This window comes from Gymnoscopelus microlampas (assembly GCF_963454915.1).
Source record: "Gymnoscopelus microlampas genome assembly, chromosome: 12".
Taxonomy (NCBI): domain Eukaryota; kingdom Metazoa; phylum Chordata; class Actinopteri; order Myctophiformes; family Myctophidae; genus Gymnoscopelus; species Gymnoscopelus microlampas.
In genome coordinates, this window is record NC_139949.1 from 45,749,930 (window position 1) to 45,773,333 (window position 23,404).

At 40.4% G+C, this 23,404-nt stretch overlaps 1 protein-coding gene across 2 annotated transcripts in view; it reads right to left on the reverse strand.

The window, feature by feature from the left end:
• Positions 1 to 7,835: 7,835 nt before the first annotated feature.
• mcama (melanoma cell adhesion molecule a) overlaps positions 7,836 to 23,404 on the reverse strand; it is a 75,866-nt gene continuing 60,297 nt past the window's right edge. Inside the window, exons 12-16 of one of the 2 annotated variants that reach the window (XM_084073919.1) lie at positions 19,459 to 19,600; positions 17,917 to 17,952; positions 9,520 to 9,649; positions 9,095 to 9,212; positions 7,836 to 8,051 (exon numbers count right to left, since the gene is read on the reverse strand). In XM_084073919.1, coding sequence (XP_083930045.1) covers positions 8,031 to 8,051; positions 9,095 to 9,212; positions 9,520 to 9,649; positions 17,917 to 17,952; positions 19,459 to 19,600 — 447 coding nt within the window. In that variant the 3' untranslated portion in view covers positions 7,836 to 8,030. Of the gene's footprint in view, positions 8,057 to 9,094; positions 9,213 to 9,519; positions 9,650 to 17,916; positions 17,953 to 19,458; positions 19,601 to 23,404 lie in introns of both variants that reach the window. The other variant, XM_084073920.1, reaches the window with a different exon arrangement.

Genomic DNA, 23,404 nt, shown 5'->3' on the forward strand with positions numbered 1-23,404 from the left:
CAGGCTTTAGTGAGCCCTCCAGACCGTTTTTAAGTTGCTTTATTCAGTATTTAGATATTTGATATTCATTTTACCAGCCACGCCCCCTTCCTATACAAACCCATTATAACTTAAAACTCCATTTTTAACCTTTTTAACCATCAAAAACACCCGTCCTTGGTTCTGGTGACTCACCCTGCCCTCCTAATGCGTGAGGGGGCCATGTTTTTTTTATTACTTTTTTCATTTATTTTTAATATTTTTTTTTGGAAAATGAAAAAATTAAATACAAAAAATATATATTAAAAATAAATGAAAAAAGTAATCAAAAAAACACGGCCCCCTCACGCATTAGGAGGGCAGGGTGAGTCACCAGAACCAAGGACGGGTGTTTTTGATGGTTAAACAGGTTAAAAATTGAGTTTTAAGTTATAATGGGTTTGTATAGGAAGGGGGCGTGGCTGGTAAAATGAATATCAAATATCTAAATACTGAATAAAGCAACTTAAAAACGGTCTGGAGGGCTCACTAAAGCCTGAGTAGACCATAAAATGACCAAAAGTTTTTTTGAAAGTGAAATATCCCTTTAAAGTTAAATATCTCCCAAACTACAAATGATTTCAAAGAAAAAATCTCAAGCATGCATGTCCACAGTAAGGTGGAGCACAAATGATGTGAATGGAGTTTCTAGGCAGGGCTGCCAACATTGGACTGTCAGAATCCAGGAGATTGGTTGGGGGCGTGCCCCCCCCGGTCTGGGGGTCCTCACTACCGAAACGAAAGTTAAATCCGAAAAAATCACTAAGTGTGGAGGCCAAAATCGTCCCCCCGAAAACCTGTTAGGAGTATGTTTCAGGCAATTTAGAGTTGATTGGTAGTAGACACACACACACACACACACACACACACACACACACACACACACACACACACACACACACACACTAGTGGAGAATGAGGTTTCAAATGTCCCACTTCTACAAAAAAGTATTATTAATTTGCTACTTTATGGGAAAATGACACCATTCCTTGCAGGATCAACACTTCTATTCTGAAATTGTTGACTGGAAATCAAATGTTATGCTCCTATTACTTGAAACAAGTTTTCATCTTCATTTACTGCTCAAAGGTCACAGATTTATTCTGCAGCAGTACTGAAAACAACCACAAGATGGCAGAGCAGCTCAATTATCACAATGCTTTTGAACTGGGACTCTCTATTAAGGATGTGTTCCTAACAGATTTACCATGACAGGGAAGTCATTCAAGATAGGACTGATAATGATATGATGGAGAGTAGTCTTATGTAGGCCTACTCTACTACGCTACTGTAGTCCTTTCTATTCTTTACAGAAGATAGATTTTCAATAGTTCAACATTCTCCAAAAGTCAGCAGTCAATCCCAAGCAAAAGTGATTTTTAATCCATAATAAGGTAGTTTCCAGTGGCACACTGTAGTATCCAAAAGAGTGCAATATGTTTGGATTGTTCAAGTTCTATAGTTTCACATGAAATGCAGAACAGTTGTTAAAACTCCTATTATTTCATTTGCCATTGTTGCCGTCTTCTCCCTTTTGTTTTAAAAGTTATACCATTTATATCATAGAGTTTATATTCCATGTAAATAACCAAAAGGGCTTGATAATATATATTATACTTGGACGCGTTGACTCTCACTGGGCAACTTATACAGTTCCTGTGATTTTTCTTTATTACATTATTTGACAGAGCTAGTATATATGTTTCAGCACTGGATAGCTCCCACAGGCAAACTGAACTGCTAAACATGAGCCAATATTCATTTATGGCTGCCATGAATTATAATAACATCATGCATTTTCTGTAAAACCTTGCACATAAATATATAGGACACTGAGCGAACCAAAACTAGTGGCCCCGAGCTCAACCCGAATCGCTTAAGTGGTTCTCAGAGTGGGATCTGGGGACCCCCAGGGGTCCTTGATGGGGTTCCAGGGGCTCCCCAGCAAAATAAGTTAATATAGCTTCGAAATTAGTGTACTTTCAACCTTTATACGTCGGCTATTTGAAAATAGCTATTCGAATCAGCTTTTCTTTATCCGCATTTGGATACAACACTTTTAATCATTTTCACAAAACAAATCTTGCATGGGGGTCCCTGGCACAAAATATTTTCCCTTTAACACATAACAGGAAGACTCACATCCTCTTTTGAATTAATCTTTTTTTATGAGGAACCTTAACAAAATAATTTCACTCATGTACCCGTACACAAGATAACAAGGTAACAATAAAGAAATCTTCTCTTTAACCTTCTCTTTACCCAATCCAGGTTTTGAAAGCCCTCGTCTTGTGATGTATACTTCTCATGGTATTTCTTTTTAATGGCAAACACAGGAGAGGGAGCGCACACCAGCATTGATGAGGCGCTGACTGACCACGGCAGATAACAATGTTGAGAAGGAGGAGGCCTCACAACTCATAGCCATGATGCAAAAATGAATTAGAAGAGCATCTTCCTCAGGATTGTTTTGTTAATGTCATTACATTTCCATCGAACCAGTATGGTGTTGAAGTTCAAAATGCAGAGCATTGATTACTCACGCCTACCTTCCTATGCGTTCATACAAAGTAAACAGAAGAGGTTCCTTGAGCCACGCCCCCTGACCTCATGTGACATAAACTGATATGAGCAGACGCTCTGAGCTATATTTAATACCATACAGTCCTCAACAACACTCACACACACAGACTGACTGACTGACTGACAACAATATTCACCATCACAACTTCCATTGAGCCTGTCTTTCTACAGCTACAGGAGGGAATACTGACACATATGACTTAAATCTGCTGCTGACTCTAAACTTCAGGGAACATTCTAGACGACAAAGTGCTACCACAACTGGCTGGCTGATTTCCTGAGTATGACTATAGCTTTGTTCAGAGACAAAATGACTTCCCAGGCATCTCAGGAGAACCTCACCTGCCCTGTGTGCTGTGACATCTTTAAAGATCCCATTATTCTGAAATGTAGTCACAGCTTCTGTAGAGCCTGCCTGCAGTAATGGTGGACAGATTCCTCCCTCTGTAACCTGGCTCTGAAGAACCTGTGTGAGTCCTTCACACAGGAGAGAGCACAGAAAGCTTCAACAGGGTCTGAGGTTCTCTGCAGTCTGCATGCTGAGAAACTCAAACTGTTCTGTCTGGAGCATCAGCAGCCAGTGTGTGTTGTGTGTCTGCATTCAGAGAAACACAACTACCACAGATTCAAACCCATTGAGGAAGCTATACGGAATCACAAGGAGGAAGTCCAACAATCGCTGAAGCTCTTACTGGAGAAACTGAAGGTATTTAATACATTTAAGGGGCGGCCATAGCTGAATGGTTAGTGAGCCCGCCTAGGGAGCCAGAGACCCTGGTTGCCCCAGGTTCGATTCCAGGCCATGTCAGCAAATGTGTCGATGAAATGAAATTTGTCCCTGAGCAAGACTCTTAACCCTAATTGCTCACAGGTTCTCATTGGAAACAAGACCGCAAGGACTTTCATGAACGACCTGTTAAAAGGAATTATCCTTTATCTATCACTGAACAGTTGAAAGCTCTGACCTCTGGTTTGATATAAATAGTAGCCTATGGATGTATTGAAAGAACATAATTTAAGTAGGCTACTGGGTTGACATTTATAAACACATAGTATATAGGCTATTATACAAATTAATACATAAACAAATACAATATTTTCATGGCACAATTGATTTGTCTCGAGCCTGTGGAATGGGGAAGAGAGACAAGAGGGAAAAACAAACTACATTCCATCAATAATACCTCTTTACCAATATCTGTTAGTATCATGTCAGTATCATGACAGTATCATGGTCATTATCAGGTTAGTATCATACTATCATGATACTGACATGATGCTGACATGATACTGATCATGATAATGAGTCGAACTAGGGCATTCATTTATGAAAAAACACAACAAGTTAAAGTATGGAATAAGAAGTTTCTGCCCGACAGTGAACATTCACAAACATTCTGAATACTGCTGTGTCAAGATCTTTGTGGTCTCAGCTATTGTTTTGAGGTCCATACTTCCCCGCATCATCAGCGTCAGTGGTTTGGAAAGAGAATTCTTCCCAACCCATCACATTGTGGTTTGGCAGTTTTGGATTAGACAGTGATGTAAAGTAACTAAGTAACTTTACTCTGTACTTAAAGCACACTTTCAAAGTACTTTTACTTCACCTGAGCATGTTAGTTATTTTTTAGATACTTATACTTATACTTTTACTCTACTACATCTCAGAGACAAATATTGCACTTATTACTCCACTACAATTATTTGACAGCTTTAGTTACTTTGCAGAGTCTGACTATTAATACAAAATATACATTACTATTTTATACTCCGGCTATTGAAAAATCGCTGATCTGTGCAAAACACACTGCACCAAAGTATATTTTGATGCCAAGTATTTATACATTGTGATATTACTACTGTTAGTAGTAATTATTCTTGCACTGTTTGGATTAGATTAGATAACATCACATTTGGAGTGGTTTTGGATTACAGGTCGGTCAGACACTGCTCTGTTTTATATCCCTACAATCTTTCCAAATAAAACAAGACACAATTCATTTCAAGTGGAACATTTTTTTTATTTGGCATTGCTTTTCTTGCAAAAAAGGGAGTTATAAAAATGCAAGCTTCAAATAACAACATGTACAGTACTTAATTTACACCTTTAAAACAAAAACAAAAAAAAAGTTATGACAAACAATTGAACAGTGCAGGTTCAGAAGTTTTAAATTTGTAAGAAAATCCTGTAATATCGAGCAAAAAGAAAAGAGAAAGAAAAAGAAAGGATAAGAAATGCTCGTGTTTGCAGACCTACACATTCTGAACCGTTTCCAAAGACACCACAGTATAATAACTACACAACTCACATCCAAACTAGAGCCAGCTGAACAAAAAGGCACAAAGTCTATTTCTCTTTGCTTCCTACATCGTCGCCGCTGTCTGGTGGAAACCTCATACTGTATGTCCAAAACGGTTACTTTTCAGAAAATAGAAAAATGATATAATTATAAAACCATCCACTTTCACATCAACTTAAAAAATAGCAAAAATAGCAGATATGAGCTTGTAGATCGACAATTTGTGCTACTTTTGTGTGACACTGTAGTATGACGCAGTAGAGCATTAAATTACGAGAAGAAAACATAAATAGCTGGATTACGGAGATACAAGGTTTCGGCCCGACAGCGAACGACATGCTGTGGTATGACATGTGGGCTGACAGAGAGCAGGCTTGGCTGGCTGCAGTAACCAAAATGATACAAGCTTCAACATGTCAAAGGTTTGTCTAACCTCAAAGATATGCCTGGACATTCTCCCAAAAACTGTGAAAATGTAACTTTCTTCTGAATACAAGGGGTGGGCATTACATATCGCTACACTGTGAATGCCTGACTAATACTTAGTTTTGCGTCGTTATCGCGTACTGAAATAATAAAGAAAACGTCGCAGTGCGACACATTGTGACCTTGTAGATCAGCTATTTTCGGTGTGTGACTGACACCCATGCGCAACTAACTCAGGCTTAAATATAGCAAGCCACTGGGCAGTGTCGAGCGAGTGGCAACCAAAAACAAAGCAAAAAAACCTACATAGTAAGCATCCAGAAATCAATGGTTCATACAAACAAGAGTGACCCTTCGGTTCCCCCCATTAATACAAAGAAACAATACAAAACAAACCATCAAAACAAAACAGGAACATTTGAATTCAGTGTACTATGATGCATTCTCAAAAAAAAAAAAAGACAAGTCTCTGCAGATTATTACTAATGCACAACCTCGTCAAAGAACAAAAAAAAAAAAAATGACAATCTGGGTTTTAAACTATTTACAAACAATACAAGAGCTTAACAGTAGTTTGCAAAAGAACATCTTTGTCTGAATGCTCCAGTACCTGCAATTCTTTCCCTCTACCCGTGATGATTTATTTTGTTTTATCGTATGGCAAAACAGTAAAGTAGGATGCTGACATTTAATGGTGTTGTGCATGTAGTTAACTAACATGTATTTTAAAGACGGCTTTGCATTTTGAATTTTTTTTTTTTCTTCAACGACCACTTGTTTTGAATATACTGGAAAGGTGTGTTGACTAATTGAATATTCAATTATTTTGAACATGTCACAATTAAACCAATGTGTAACAATTGCAGCCAGATAGAAAAGGCCAGTTTACTAGATACTGGACAAATATTTTAAATGTCAAATCATACGAGTTTTGCACATACATATTTCACACCATGAAATGTTTAGCAAGGCTACTGACAGGGATGGTTTCTTGAGTTTTGGGTGTTGTTAACACATTCCTACACAAGTCCCAATGGGCTTTATAAAACAGTGCAGATAAGATCTGAGGACTGGCTCAGATTTCCATGTTAAAGCTGACTTTTGGCTCTTTTCCACTGCGATGGGTAACCCAGATAGTACTGTAGTCCAATAGTTCTTCCAATAGTACTGTGAAGTACTGTGATCATGATGGCTTTCTGTTTTTGTTTCCATTATAACCAGAACCATCCCTGGTTACGCGATCTGAGCTTGTAGACTGGCCAGTTCCAGGATTTTTTTAAATGTTCTGAAAGACTTAAGTTCTGGGTTCCCAGAACTCAGGGTTAGTACCACATACTGAGCAGGGTCCCAAATTAGGTTCTAACAACCTTGTCTGAAAACGAGCCGTATAGGGTGTGGAAACAAACCCAGAACCTGTGAATACGTTGCATGGCACGGTTCACAGTTCACTTAAGTTCTTATAGCGGAAAAGAGACATTTCTTGTCATGGCAGTTGAGCTTCAGTGTAGGGACTTGTGATTCTCTGAGTGTGCACAGGGGTCACTAGAGCGCCACCCAGAATGGCTATGTTCTTGACTGTAGAAAGAGCTTTGGACAGACATCATCAAACCCAGAAGACAGTGAGTGGACCCTGGAGGTCCTCTAGTCTGTGACGCAGGCAAGCCAAAGACGAAAACGGCTCCAAGAAAACAAAAAACTAAATCATGGATACGATGACTACTGTTTGAAAAAAATCCGTTGCCAAAATATCTTAAATTAACATAATATATATAATATATACACTTTCATAAAGTTTATGACGCAGATAATACAAACGTCAACATACGCACACGCAAAACGGCAAACGACTACTTATCTTTTGGGGGAGAAAAAAACAAAACAAAACAAAAAAACCTGGAGAACAACGGATCAATTCAAACATCTTCCAAAAAAAAAAAATCTGTACATGTACACACCTTGTGGTCTTTGTCATTGTATGTATGTTTTATGAGTTGGTGTGTTTGTGTGTATTTATGCATAATTGATGTGTCTATATACTGGTGCGTGATTATGTATTGTATGTTTTCCCGTAGGAATTTGGCCAAAAAAGAAATATTTCCAATACTGCTGTACATGGTGGAAAAGAGCAGGGCTTCTCAAAGGAGGGGTGTTGCAAGGACCCCCGGGGTCCCTTGAGGGGGGGGTCCAAATGGACACTTACAGATATGTTAAGCGCGGTCCATACTCCTTTCGACGTCAGAACATTTCTTCGGAAAGGGAGGTGATTTAACTACACATTAACGTCATTACGAGTTTCGGAAGGGCGGTGCCAGAACTTCTCCTCGGAACTCACGCACCTCCAGATATCCTGACTCTCTTGAGCTATAGTTCGGAAAGCCTGTCTGAACCGGAAGATTTTCCGACATCGGAAAGGAGTATGTATTGGCCTTAACTCTGAGAGCGTACAAATGGAACCGAATGCATTCGGTTCCATTTGTACGCTCTCAGAGTTATAGGGGGTACCTTGAAATGAAAAGAATGTGAGAACCACTGGAGTAGGGATGGGTAAATTGAAGTGATGGCTGCAGAAGTCAGCCCTCAGAGGGCTCAGCATGGTGGCGGTAGTGGTGCTGCTGTTGGAAGGAAGGGGGCTTCCAGAGGGTCCCACGCAGTGACAGATTGTGTTTCAGCTGGCCCGCTCACAGCACTGCCTTCTGCACGTATCACTTCTGCAGCTCCATGTACTTTACTCCAAGGAGGAGGGAGGGAGAGGAAGAGCGACAGACACATGTTAATAACATCACCAAGCGGAGAAAGCATGCCTAAAAACATGAATTAGGGATGCAATTGACTATTTTCTAAGCAATTATTTGATATACTACTATATATATACATATCATCAACCACTTAAGCCCTATTTTATACTTTTATACATGTGACATGATACTGACCACGATACTGACATGATACTGACCATGACACTGACATGATACTGACTATGATACTGACATGATACTGGCCATGATACTGACATGATACTGACATAATACTGACCATGATACTGACCATGATACTGACCATGATACTGTCATGATACTGACCATGATACTGACCATGATACTGACCATGATACTGACATGATACTGACCATGATACTGACCATGATACTGACCATGATACTGACATGATACTGACCATGATACTGACATGATACTGACCATGATACTGACCATGATACTGACATGATACTGACATGATACTGACCATGATACTGACCATGATACTGACATGATACTGACATGATACTGACCATGATACTGACCATGATACTGACCATGATATTAGACACAATGACCAGTACCATGGAGACACAATGACCAGCACCACGTGTGTTGCATGTTTTTTATTGGGATTATGATGGAAAATTGTCTAGATGTGTAAGTGTTGAATGGGGTTTGTACAGATGGAGGCATGTCTGGAAAGCCTACTAAAGCCTAATTTACACTCGCCACTACTTGCTTGTCAAAAATAACACATTTACAAGCCAATAACTTCTCACTTCTCAAGTAGATGTGACCTGTGACAGGGCACGACATCCCTGTCAATTCAGAAACCACACCTTATTTGAGTTAATGAAAACAAGTCTAGGATGAAATTAAGAAAATGTGCACTAGAATACATTTAACTGCCACCCTCCTCCCAAGAGCACCTCAGCCCCCCCCCCCCCCCCTTTAAAATTATGCCATTGTTTTGTGCAATATTCCTATGTCACACTTGTTGTAGTTACCTGGTCGCTGGGAGCCTTCTGGTCCCCATTGACTCCCTTCAGAAGGACTACTTCCTCCGTCTTCGCCTCTGTCTTCATCTCCACAACAATGTCGTCTTTGGTAGTCTTTTCTTTGGTGCTGCAAACAAAGCAATCACAGAGTCATATCTGAAACCTGACAACACAGCGAACAAGTAGTGGAATAAGTACCCCGATGCTTTACTAAAAGTACTAATACCACACAATATAGAAATGCTCTGCTACAAAGTAAAAGTCCTGTATTCAAAATTGTACTTGAGTAAAAGTACAAAAATATGCATAAATAGGTTGGCTGGTTGGCTGCAGGGCTCAAAGTCTCTCTGTATTCAATAGTTTTATTTCTCTTCTTCAAATGTTGGTTGATTATAAGCAACGGAGCAGAACTGGGAGCATTTGACGGTACTTACATCTCCTGCTTCCCGGAGCGTCCGCAGGGAATCTTGCCCTTCTTATGGAGGAAATAGAGAACACTGCCCAAGATGGCCAGCAGCAGGATGCACAGGATAATCACTACGATGATCACCCCACTGCCCTCAGCTGCACACACAGAGAGAGAGAGAGAGAGAGAGAGAGAGAGAGAGAGAGAGAGAGAGAGAGATGTTAATGACACCCTCATCAGCAGGGTTGATTGACATTCAAGGTCCTTCCACACCGGGGGGTTTGGTGTTTTCATGCGATTAATTCATTGCTTACAAATTCTAGGGTCTTATCCCCTGTAAACGCTCCTCAGCAATGATAAACGTTTGCATCATTTTTGTCTTTCCTGATCGGAGAGGGATTAACTACTTACTTAATTTCTTTAAAATTCTAGGGTCTTATCCCCTGTAAACGCTCCTCAGCAATGATAAACGTTTGCATCATTTGTGTCTTTCCTGATCGGAAAGGGATTAACTACTTAAGCCTAATAGTGAAGATAGATGATTTTCAAGCTCACAACGCATTGCAGCATGACCCGTTTTTGAGAGTTTCCCAAAATAGGAATGCCAGTTTTTATGTGGTTTAACAGCCCTGTAAACAATTGATCTCCCCCTCTCCCCCCCAGAGTTAAATGTACTACTTTGACTTGTCTTTTCAGAGAGAGAAAGAACGAGAGAGACAGCGAGTGATGAAAGACACATGCAATAGGCTATGTGGATAATCTGACTCAGATGATAAATTATTAAGGAGGCGAGATTGTTGTAGGCGCCTGAGGTAATGTTAGCCTACCAGCTTGCGTTAGCTATTCATAATAGTCTCCTCATCTCCGTCAATAATAACAAAACGACCACTGATTTCGAGGTTGAGTTGACACCGGCTGCCTCCCAGGTGCCCTTCTGATGGACTTTGAATGAATATCAGTGTTTCGTTCATAAAATCACTCTGAAAGTGATCCGAACGATATCGTTCACCACTATCGTTGTCGTTATAGTTGTGGTGTTGACTCTGCCATCCAATTCACAGAACGACATGTTGTTGCTGTCGGGCATATTCGAACTTATTGTGTTTTTTCATAAAGTAATGCCCTACTTGTTCATACTACAGTGTCACAAAAGTTACAAACGTAGCAGATCGACAAGCGACGTGTTTTGAGCTTGTCGATCTGCTACTTTTGCTATTTTTGAATAGCAACAGGCATTTGTCAGACACTGCAACTGAAAAGTAACAGTTTTGCACACACAGTATGAGGTTTCCACCCGACAAGAGACGATATTGAACAGCACTTAATACTACCCTACACTGCAGGCTCACTGGTTAAAGGAGTAGTTCACCCCAAAAAATACGTATTTTCTATCAATTACACAGCCCACGAAGCCTTGAATTCATCGCGATATTTTTTGTTTTTGTCGCATTCCCAAGCCAATAATTTGATGACCGACTCCTATTGAACGATGACCCGGCCATCAAAAAAGAAAAAATATCCATGAATTCAAGTCTTCATGGAGTGTGTAATTGATAGAAAATAAGTCATTTTTTGGGTGAACTGCTCCTTTAGGTGCTGCTGTGGATTCCGAGCCTGTGACAAAGTTCTGGTAGCTGTTGAAAAGGTTGTGCCACAATCATGTAGTGTGACAGGTGATATAATTGCATCGCCGTGAGAAACATGGCAGACAATGCCCACATGCTGGCACAGCATTTAAGGGGAAGTTCTTTGAACTAAGAAAGAGCGCATGCATCAGCCCAAGGTACACTGAAGAATGAAGGTACAGTGGAATAAGGGGATATCAGCATAGTCGTTTCATGAGCACTATAATGTGGTGTTTGAAATGTAACATGAGCCTAAAACCTTTGAGAGCAGTTTTGAGATTTTTACTCTTATTGGTCAGTTCTGATATTAATATTTTCAAAGGATCTTTTCCTTTGATTCAGAATATTACAGCTGCTCCAGACAGCACAGACAGCCCTCTGATAACAAAGTGTTTGTATCATTATTTTTTTTTACAAATGACATGCACTGCCCTTAGGCACATTAGCTGTACACTGCATGAGTGGAGTGATATGCCTCAATTATTCCAATACTACAGAAGCACTAGTCTGACGAACAAAGATCTCCGCCTGCTGATTCGTCTCTGGGGAAATCTAAATTTAATGTAGGGACGAGAACAGCGGCGAGAACGGCTGCCTCGTTCTCCCAAAATTCATCTAAAACATGGGTAAAAATGCGTTCTACTGTGCTGCCACCAAAATGTGGAATGACCTACCAAAATGGTAAAATAAATGGTGCATTTATATAGCGCTTCTATCCGAAGCGCTTTACATTGATTGTGCCATTAACCCATTCACACACACATTCATACACCGATGGCGGAGGAAACCATGCAAGGTACCAACCTGCTCATCGGGAGCAATTAGGGGTTCAGCGTCTTGCTCAAGGACACTTCGACACTAACTCTAGGGGAGCGCCCCAGCCCGGGATCGAACTGGGAACCTTGCGGTTTTCTAGTTCATTCTACCCGGCCACTCTACCCCTGAGCCACTGCCGCCCTACCAAAAGATATTAAGTTTCGAAACTCCCTACCCAAACTAACTTAAAAGGATTCCTGTCCTCAAAATACAAGTGAACATAGTTTAACTCCTTGAACATCTTGATAATAGAATCCTCTTCCCCCCGCCCCCCCTCCTTTCTCTGTAAATACACCTTATGATTCTACTGATCTTTATTCCAATATGTTTTGCACGGTATTTGTATTTTATTGTATTGTATGTATTATATGTATTACTGACGAATTGAGTACAATGGACCACAATGGAAACAAGTCCCTGGGGCTTTTTGTGTTATCCTTTTAGCATTACCTTTGACTGTACTGTCAATAATCATTTTAAAGTATTCAATCAATCACAAAACTACACCTACTGCTTTGAAACACAAAAACTAATCAGGATAACCCTATAGTCTTTGCATTGGTTCTGCAATGCAGTCATTATTGTTTTAGCCCATTCGCTGAATTTAGATGTCACCAGACGTGAAGGACAAATTTGCATCTAAACCACTGTAGATAAAATGATTTATACAATCCTGGGTACAAATTGGAACGCAGTACAATTGAATTGGGAAACTGATCTGGGTACAACATTGGATACTAAAGAATGGGATCCTATTTGGATAATGCTTCACAAAGTGTCTAAATCTGTAAAGAATAGAATGATCAATTATAATTTACTACACAGAACATATTTCACTCCTGTTAGATTGCATGGGAGGGGTGCAGGGACGTGCACAGATAGACTCTAGGTGGTGCTAGAGCATGGGAGGGGTGCTATTGCATGGGAGGGGTGCAGGGACGTGCACAGATAGACTCTAGGTGGTGCTAGAGCCCACAACGCCTCGCGCTGCGAGGCGTTGTGGGCTTGTAGATCGGCTATTTTTGGCAAAGAGGTATAGGTGTAGAGGGAAAAAAGAGCAGACCAAGTCAACAAAAAATGTATAATTTACTTGAGCACTGCCCCTCAAAATGTCTGTGCACGCCACTGGAGGGGTGTATCTGATATTGACACATGATGGCATTGTAAACAGGAGCAAGGTATGCTTTATCACATGGTAAGGGCTTGTACTAAAGTTAAAACCTTCTGTGAAAATGTTTCACAATCTCTGGATGGGAAACATCATTGACTACACTGTTCGTTGTGATCCTGTAATGTGTCTGTTGAATTATACGGCGGAAGGAACTTGGTCTAAACATAACAAACAACGGCAAAGCAACGGGATGTAAGACTGATTGCAACAAACTGGAAGGATGCAGATTCAGCTGAAAGATGGACTGTGGTGGCAAACATTCCTAGAGGCCATATCTATGGAGAACTCTATACTGAGGAACAACGGTTGTGGAGAGTCATTGTGGACATGGTGCGTAAAATCCCTACCTTCCCTAGAATGTTGAGTCACACACCGGTTGCGACGCAAATGGCTCATGATTTCTTTTTGGCATTAGTGGTTGACCTGAAATACACTATGCTTTGTACCGCAGTATGTCCTACAGATCCACAGCTTACTGAACTGTTCATAAACCCTCTGTATTTAAAAAATATATATTATTATTTACTTTTTGGTCTTTATTTAAATACAAAATTGTACATATTTTGTCCTTTTAGTTTAGCTAGCTTTAGGAAAAGAAAGAAAACCTAATAAAGTACAAGAAAAAAAGATGTCACCAAACGACAGATGTATCATTAGGCGCATAGGCGGAGATCTCTGACTGTCTGGCTACGGGAGGCTGATCAAGTACCAGCTAGCTCCAGGCAGAGCATCTCCTGGACTCTCTGTCCTCTGGACCCGCTAATGTTCTCATTTCCCAGGCATTCAGAGAGCATTATGTAGATAATAATAATAATAATAATAATAATAATAATAATAATAATAATAATAATAATGTACCTTTTTTTGTTGTACCTCGTTTTTGAGGGGGTCCTTATCACAAAGAGTACAATAAACAGAACAATACAACGAATACATCACTGCATACACACACACAAACACAAAATACAAAACAAAAGCTCTCCTGTAACTGGCCGATCGCACCCCACCTAATCACCCACAAAATGACAAACAAGAGCAACAGAATACATCATTGTATCGTCATTTTCATTACATAACCTCACTGCCTACACCTGCTTTTTGCATCCTTTGATCTACATTGTATGTGTTGATTGATGTATGCTGTACATGGACTCAATGTAGCTTTGGCCATTTAAACCCCATATACTTCATTGACCAGAGCTCTATACTAGGCCTCCTCCTCTTTTACCTCTACACCAAATCTCAGAAATCTCCCCCAAAATAGCCGATACTGTACAGCTCACAACGCGTTGTGAGCTGTACAGTACATCTGCTATTTTTGTGAGCTTGTTGGTCTGCTATTTCCCCCGTATGTTCGCTTCAGAATAGGGATGACAGGGTTCACATTGTTAAAACAGCATTAAAAGCACTAAAGCATCTGTGTCATTTTAGATTTTAGCATTGGCTATTCAAAAATAGCAGATATATACAAGCTCACATCGCGTCACTTCGTGCCGCGAGGCGAGCTTGTACGTCTGCTGTTTATGGAAAAAATAAGAAGGCATTTGTAAAATTGGCCTCAGGTCTTAATGGGTTAAGACCATGATACAGCATAGTTCCATGAAGCAAAGCAGAGTGGTCTCATCTTGGAATTTGAGTGGTTTGTTTGTTGATAGATCACGTGTCTCCAAACAGAGCCTCGGCTACACTCAGACTGCAGTCTAACTCACTTAATCTGTGGTCTATTTTTTACCAGAAACCAAAAAGGTTAGATGTCCAAAAGTGTATACGCAGCAAAATCTCTTCACTTAATTTAACCCATTGAGACCTGAAGCCGATTCTACATGTCTCCTAAATCTCAACAGTACTCTGAAAAACCTATGTTTCTATATCAGTGGTGCTCAATCTTTTTCATGTCAAGGACCCCCAAAATTATATGTATTTGGCCGCGGACCAGTATCAAAATTCTTGTTCCAGGGACCCCCAGAAGCAAAGATTTGAGTTAAAAATGTTCGCTTTAAAAAATATATATATTCAAAGATTTGCACACATTTTCACGATTTTTCAAAAATAGCAGATCTACAAGCTCGTAGCCATTCTGTTACCTGTAGGGTCACCTTTTTAAAAGTTCTAATTTTAAGTCCTTTCCATATGAAAAAATACACGGATATTATTGTATAAATATGGACTAGTTTGTAAATATCAGTTATCCCTTATCTGATTCCCTAATTATAATACTTCCCCCCTCCCCCAACACATATGCTCCCTAAATACAGACTTCTTTAGGCACTTTCACTACTATTTTCCATTCTTTACCTCAACAGTTTGCTGTGTTTTTGTATCCCTCTTCCAAACTATGTTATATTTTTGCCTAGTGCTGCTGTGTAGTCCTGCTGGCTATATACCAGCAAATGGCTACTGTACTGCTCTATGTTCTCCATAAAGAAAGGACCGCTGGTTCAGTTTTTCTGGGATTATTCACTTATTCCTCTATAAATGAAGAACAGCTACTCCAACATATGGCACGCCTCCAAACCTCAGCCCACACATCCAGCTGAGCTGCCTCTGAAGTCAAGTATTTCATTCTTTGTTTTGCTTTGACTTCCTAAGAAGCCACCGTCAGTGTTCTGCACATACAACTCACAATAGAACTCACAAACCTCAAATTACAATTCTACAGTGGTATTCCTCCATGTTGGAGACGTCGCTTGTGAATATGAACGTATGAGTATATGAACATCATAAATCAGTTTACAGTTTTTTCAATGTAGTACCCCTTTTTGCAACCCCTCAACTCTGGATCACAGCGATAGTTATTTTGGGGGAAAACAGCCCACTATAATTTCCCTGTTAACAATACTCATCATTTTGACAATAACAATACTGTTCTGTGTTTCACGTCTCACATTCAACAGCAATTATGAAGTGCACATTAGGCAGCCAACATATTCCCTACAGACTGGTGAGGGTTTTAATGGTACGTGGGGACTGCTTTGTAACTGAACGGCATCTCAGATTCAGCCAACGTTGAGTAATATATTCTCACTCCTGTGCCCCACTCACAGGCAGCCACTCGACAGCGCAAATTGCTCTGTTATGTGAAAAATCCACAGTAAAAGGCAAACAGTCTGGATGTGTGTGTTTTTTTTAACCCATTGAGACCTGAAGCCGATTCTACATGTCTCCTAAATCTCAACAGTTTTCTGAAAAACGTATGTTTCTATATCAGTGGTGCTCAATCTTTTTCATGTCAAGAACCCTCAAAATTATATGTATTCGGCCGCCCCCATCAAAATATTTTGTTCCAGGGACCCCCAGAAGCAAAGATTTTAGTTAAAAATGTTCGCTTTAAAAATATATATATTCAAAGATTTGCACACATTTTCACGATTTTTCAAAAATAGCAGATCTACAAGCTCGTAGCGCGGCACTCGGTGCCGCGCTATGAGCTTGTATATCTGCTATTTTTGAATAGCCCAAAGTGTAAAATAATGCTTTTTAGCTCAAGTCTAAAAATGACACAGTTCCAGGTCTTAATGGGTTAACGGGATGGTAGCATGGAGTCAACATAACAACGAACTATTTTCAATATAATGATTCAACCCTTTTGGCTCTGTGTTGGCATTATCAGACGTTTCTTGAGGCAAACAAATAATGTTTATCAGTGGAGAACATTTGGCGCTCTGCCAGCTGCTTTTAGATATCATGCGTATAGTGTGTTGTCTTGCTCAGTGGTGCTGCTGTTTTGATTCTGACTTAGCCTTTCCCATCACACAGAATATTTAATCTAGCCAGAGGCTACCCATGAAGCCCGAGCTCGATCTAAAGACGGAGCTAAATCCTGTGCTTGTGTGTGCTGCTTGGATGAAAGTCATGAAATATTGAGGCTGTGTCTGTGTCTTCCACGCTTTCACTGTTACTGATGCACATCGCGGTGCAATGTTCACAGTTGTCTCTGTCCATCCTGTGTTTCATCATTGCGTACGATGTTCTGTTTGTTTCCTGTGAAGAGCTTCTTATACTGTACAAGTCAAATTCCTAGTACATGTAAATGTTTCTGGCAATAAAAGTATTCCTGAATCTACTGTAATACATCTTAGTTGTTACGTAGTTACATTGCAATTAAGAATATCTTCAGTCATTCAGAACTGCAAGATCTAATTCAAATTACCATTTTCGACTATATGCAGACACAGAGTTACTGTATAATATATCTAGAGAACGGACGGCCCCACCGCGTTGGTGGTTAATGTCCATCAATGCAACTTATTCCTTCACTCTGTGTGTACATAAGAGATGGTATCCTACAAGGACCACATTATGATCACAGCAACTCTCTGGTCAACCAACTACAAATAACCTCTTCAACTGCTCAACCTCATGTCCATCCCTGCCTTATAGGATAAAATCCACTGTCTCTAAAATAATGTCTGCAATTGCCAGACTGTCATGTTGTCTTGGTACACTACATGTTTGTATTTTCTCTATTTTCTCTTGTTTTGCAGCCCTTAAAAAAATAAAAGTTGTATGTTGTAATGTTCTATTTTTAATGTATTTTATTTTTATCATGTGGCCCAGGTCGTTATTGCAAATGAGAACTGGTTCTCAATTAACTAGCCTGGTTAAATAAAAGCAAAATTAAAAAAGAAAGGAAGACAGAAAATGAAAATGGTTGCATGTTTAGCTATTGTGTAATAATTACACAGGTAGAGGCAGATAATATAGTGGGACCAAAAGCTGAGAGAAGAAAAAGCAATGAAATGGATTTGAAATGGCAGGTAGCTCAGAGACAGAGGGGGAAGGACAGAGCAGTGTTCTAGGACAATGGTCTTACCAGGTGAGTAGGGAGCTGCAGAGGTGACCATTGGAACTGTGAACAAGCACAACAACAACACGTAGGATGAGGACCGCTTTCCACGTCTACCAAGTTCACCACAAACATGGACAAATGTTTCCCATATTCCGTGACTAGACCTCCCCCACACACACAAACACACATTTATTTAGCTGTGATTCACATTCCCACATACCACTATAAAAGCTCTCTGTAATGCCCAGAGGGCAGTTTATTCATAGCGTACATGGTTTGCATACAATATGTACATTCTAGTCTTATCAAGTATTTCTCTGTCAGTGACAAGCTAGTCTCAAGCCAGCCTCTCTCTTCCACAATCTTGGATTGTCTGTAATTCAGGCCGCTTACTTTTGAGAAGAGGAAGCTGTCATCTCTTCAGACCGGAAGGTATTCAACCAATTACGATACAGCATTCCCAATTTTCGTTTTGACATGGATCTACGTGGTCCCCTCCTTATCTTCCTTACACCAAATCTCTTAATAATAGCCGGTCTCTACAAGCTCACAACGCGATGTGTAGTGAGTTTGCGCAACTGTTATTTTTTCTAAAATATCTTTATATTTTATATGTATTTTATTTTATATACTTTCTTTCTAGGCTTCGTCTAATTTGTTTTCCCGTAGGAATTATTGAAGCGACTGCACAGGGCATAGTGGAAGTGAGGAAACCTTTTTTTTTACCTCCAAATTACAGATGGGTAGACGGAAGCATTCGTAAATTGCAGAAGCCTGTCTCTCTTGAAAGAATAGTGACAAGCTGATATCGTCACTGTCGGGCAGAAATCTTGTATCTCCATAATTCATCTTTTTTTAAATGTATTTATTTACATATAAATTAATGTCTTATTTCATACGTCATCTCGTATGACATTGTCGTGTAAGGGTAGAGAAGAGTAAAAGCTCATAATGCATCACAATGAATTGTGAGCTATTTTCATACTTTTTGAAAGTTCTTTGTAAAATACTGAACATTTTTTGCCTGTAATGACATGCCCAAAATAGGGACGACAGGTTGAAAGTGTTTTAGTCTGTCTCTGGGTTTTCATAAATATTTAACCAATAAAAAGTATTAGCAAGAGCTTGATGTGATGACTTGAAAGAATAACTACATTGGATCCATTGGAACAAAGTCTCTCTTTTACATTTCTTGAAAAGTGACGGTTTTGGACATAAAAGGTTTCCACTCCACATGGAGATTTGGTTCTGTGGCTGGTCTGCGTCTCCTCTCTATCTCCTTGCTGCTCCCCCTTTAGCCTGGAGGGGGCGACAGTGGCTGAATGGACAGTGCGTCAACCACATGATTGCAACCTCCCGGTGTGATCCCAGGCGGAGACCTGTGTCGCATGTCTCTCTACCCCCGGCTTACTGCCACCTCTCCTATCTATCCAAAAATAAAGCAAACAACCTGCCTAAAAAGTCATATTATAGTCCAAATTATTTGTCCTGGCGGCTGCCGTCTTGTTTGTAATCCCCTGCGAGACATGCTGTTATCTGGAAGCCAAGGGAGAGAAAGACACTTACTGGCTTTGATGCTGAAGGCCTTGATCTCCGTTCCCATGTCGTTGGAGGCGTTGCACAGCGCGCTGACGTCTGAAGTCACTTTGACTGACACCACGCTGTGAGCTGTGTTCTCATTGGCCCTGCTCACCACCTCATGCCAGCTCTGTGGACATCAAAAAAACACATATGCATGCGCATAAACATACGTTGTTGGTATTACTATTACTTGTGAGGACAACAACCTGTTAGGATGGCAATTTTATAAATGCAGTTTTTACCTGCGACGCATAGTGTGAGCTTCTAGATCTGCTTTTTTCGGTGTGCGACACCGCCGCAACTAAGAATAAATCAGGCATAACTCTAACCTCTAACATTTGGCCGTCTCAAGTATAGTTATATGTACACACGCACGTCCACACGCACACGCACACGCACACGCACACGCACACACACACACACACACACACACACACACACACACACACACACACACACACAGTTTTCCCAGTCTTTGAACAGTTTAAAATCTGTTTAAGAATTGGCTGATGGGCAAGTTAGAATAGAGTCAGGGGCCCCTGGTTGGTCTGCACTGGACCTTGTTGGTATGGCTGGTATTGGGTGGTTTTACATTTTATGTTCTATTTATTAATTTATTTGTCTCTTGTACACTGGTTTTATGAGTGTCTATGTTCTTGAATGCTATACTACAGTGATTCTTATTTAGTTATGATAGAATAACACATGTGTTATCAGTTAGATACTATACCTATGTTGCAATTATTAATTTTGGGGCCGCAATGGAATTAAGTCTTTTGACCTTTTGTGCTATCCGGATAATTCTACTGTACTATGCACCTTGGTGCATTGTATCATGAATTTATCAAATTAATCAAACCACACACACACACACACACACACACACACACACACACACACACATGCAAACACACATGCACGCACGCACACACACACAAAAAAATCTAATTATTTGTCTCTACCCACCCACGCATATTCCAGCAGTTAACCCAAGGCTGGATGCCTGCATGTCTGTGTGAAGCTGTGTGTGTGTCATGCATTACTATAGTTATCTCTTGCCTTGGGACATAACAGGCCCCCTAAGATTGACGAAATGTCTGCGAATGAAGCATCCTGGAGGCGTCCTGGTCTGCTGCAGCCCAGGTTCGAATGATATGTTTAACCCATTCAATCCGGGAATGCATCTCTGTCATTTTAGATTTCTTTGACTATTCAAAAATAGCAGATCTACAAGCTCATAGCCCGGCACCGAGTGCCACACGTTATGAGCTTGTAGATCTGCTATTTTTTTTCTCTTGAAACTTTGTGCAAATCTTTAAATATATATTTTTGTAAAGAAAACATTTGTATAATATTTTGTTCCAGGGACCCCCAGAAGCAAAGATTTGAGTCACAAATGTTTGCTTTAAAAATATGTATATTCAAAGATTGGCAAAAATATTAAAGATTTTTCACACAAACAGCAGATCTACAAGGTCATAGCGTGGCACTCGGTGCCGCGCTATGAGCTTGTATATCTGCTATTTTTTTAATAGCCAAAGAAATCTAAAATGATGCGTCCCCGGATTGAATGGGTTAAAGGGGCATGAAACCGTAAGCATTTTTTTCTATGGGCTTGTTCATTGTATAATCAAAAATATGTGTTCTTCGGCATAATAAAATTGAAGTGTAATATATTGCTAAATGTTGTCAAATTGAAACATCAATGGGTCGGACTCTAGTTTTTATTATGCTCTGATGAAGGCTCTACACTAGAGGTGTAACGATATAGTAACTGCATCGAAAAATCGTTATGAATTTTCAACTATCTACTATATCGATATGCAAACAGCAAAATATTGTATCGTTTGACTTTGTATCGTATCGAATCGTTTTGCAATGCAAATAATCCTATCGAATCGTTTTGCAATGCAAATAATCAATTTTATCAATACTAAGTACTTTTAAGAAGAAAAGAGAAAGAGGGCATTATATCCAGTATCCAGGTATTTATTTTTCACACAGAATCTTTGGGTAAATAAATAGTACTATATCGATTTTAAATCATTGAATCGAATCGTATCGTTCTAAATTAACCTGTCCTGTATCGTTCATGTATTGTATCGACTAAATCACTGAATCGAAACGTATCGCATCGTTCTATATTAACCTGTATCATTCATGTATCGTATCGACAACCAAGTATCGTGATACGTATCGAATCGTTGTTAAAACGTATCGTTACACCCCTACTCTACACACGTAGAGCCAAGTAGCAGCTAGAAGTCTCTGGAAGTCTCTGGAATGTCCAGTCTCTGGTGGTTCTTTATACTCAGTATTGAGTGTAGCTGAGCATCCACAGCCAAGGAAGCAAAGAGAGGAAAGTGCACCTGCTCTGCCTTTTGTTTTAAAGCCATATTTTTTACCTGGATTACCTCCTCCTCCACCACATCGCAGTCTGACTCACACTTTCTGAGGCAGTGTAGCTGGGCAATATTACCCAGGGATGAGGTTGGCAGCTAGCGCTGAATCAATAGGAACACTACGGCTGCACAGGGGTCGCACTATCTTTACACACACCTGTGCAACCCGGGGATTAGTGTCTGTATTCGTATGAGACGAGACGTGGTTGAGGTGTAAACAAGAAGAGGGTATATATAATATACCACGGTCCATGGAGAATACTTTATTCCGATTGGCCGTAGGGTGTTCATTATTTCAGACAACCGCTCACCGTCGATATAACGGCCTCATCGTTGTTCTAACTTAAAACACATGATAAAAATGGTACTACTGTATTAATCGTGGAAATAAATGCATAGAGTTGACATTTCCGCACAGAGCCACGATGGGTGTCCAGCTTGTACGTGGAAGAGGAAGTAATGAATCCATGGGGGTCACCGTTGGTTATACCACTGGTTCTCAACGTGGGGTTGGGGGACCCCCAGGGGCCATTGATGACTTTCCAGGTGGTTCCTAGCTAATTGATGGATAGTTAGGAACCAAATTGACTCTTACAGGTCTGTAACTCAGAGAGCGTACAAATGGAACCAAATGAACCCGTATTAGTACGCTCCCTCAGTTAAATTAACACTAAGGTAGAAGTACTACTGGGAAATACTAAAGGTATTTCACAGTGTAGAGATAAAAACCGTATCAAATGGAGGATCATGGCCTAAAGCATATCAAACTGGGGGTCCTTGAAATAAAAAGTTGAGAGAATCACTGATCTATGGCAATTACTTTTCCCCAAGGGCCAAATTATGTCTCGGGTACCAAGCCGAGGGCCAGGGGCATGCGCGCGGGCGCCGAAATCGGGCACGTGCGCGAAGCGTGCGTGCGCAATTTTTTTAGTTTTTTGTTAGATTTTTTAAATCCTGCGTTGAGGGTCACACAAGGAAAAAATGCACTCTGGAAACAAAATAAGTCTGCTTGAAAAGTAATACAGATTAACAGCAGCCAGTTGTACATACTGAAATCAAAATACTTTTTTTTTTTTTTTTGACAGGAGTCGTCGCGTGCCGCGCACAGTTGCCTCGGGCCGCCTATTGGGGAACCCTGATCTATGGCATCCATTGCAAGAATGACTCATCAACTTCTAAATCGTAAGTACAGGTATATCTCTCGATAGTCCCATGATGCTGAGATATTTTCTCCCTAACTCAGTCCTTGTCATGTGTACTTGAGTTCAGGCCTGTCACAGTGGACAGGACTCCTCTGATACAAATCTCCAGCCACTTCTTTTCATCTGACAGAGAGGATTTACACCAGCATAGTGTGGAAGCTTCGTACCAGCTCCCCAAAATGCCCTCCCTGCTGGAGCCCTGGCCAACCAGCAGGGGACACCAGTGCAGTGACAAGGACACGATCCCCTCGCCAGCGTCCCAACCTGCCGACAACGCCAAACAGGAGGCATCGCTGCTGGGAATTCAACCCAGGTCTCTGTGGTGCT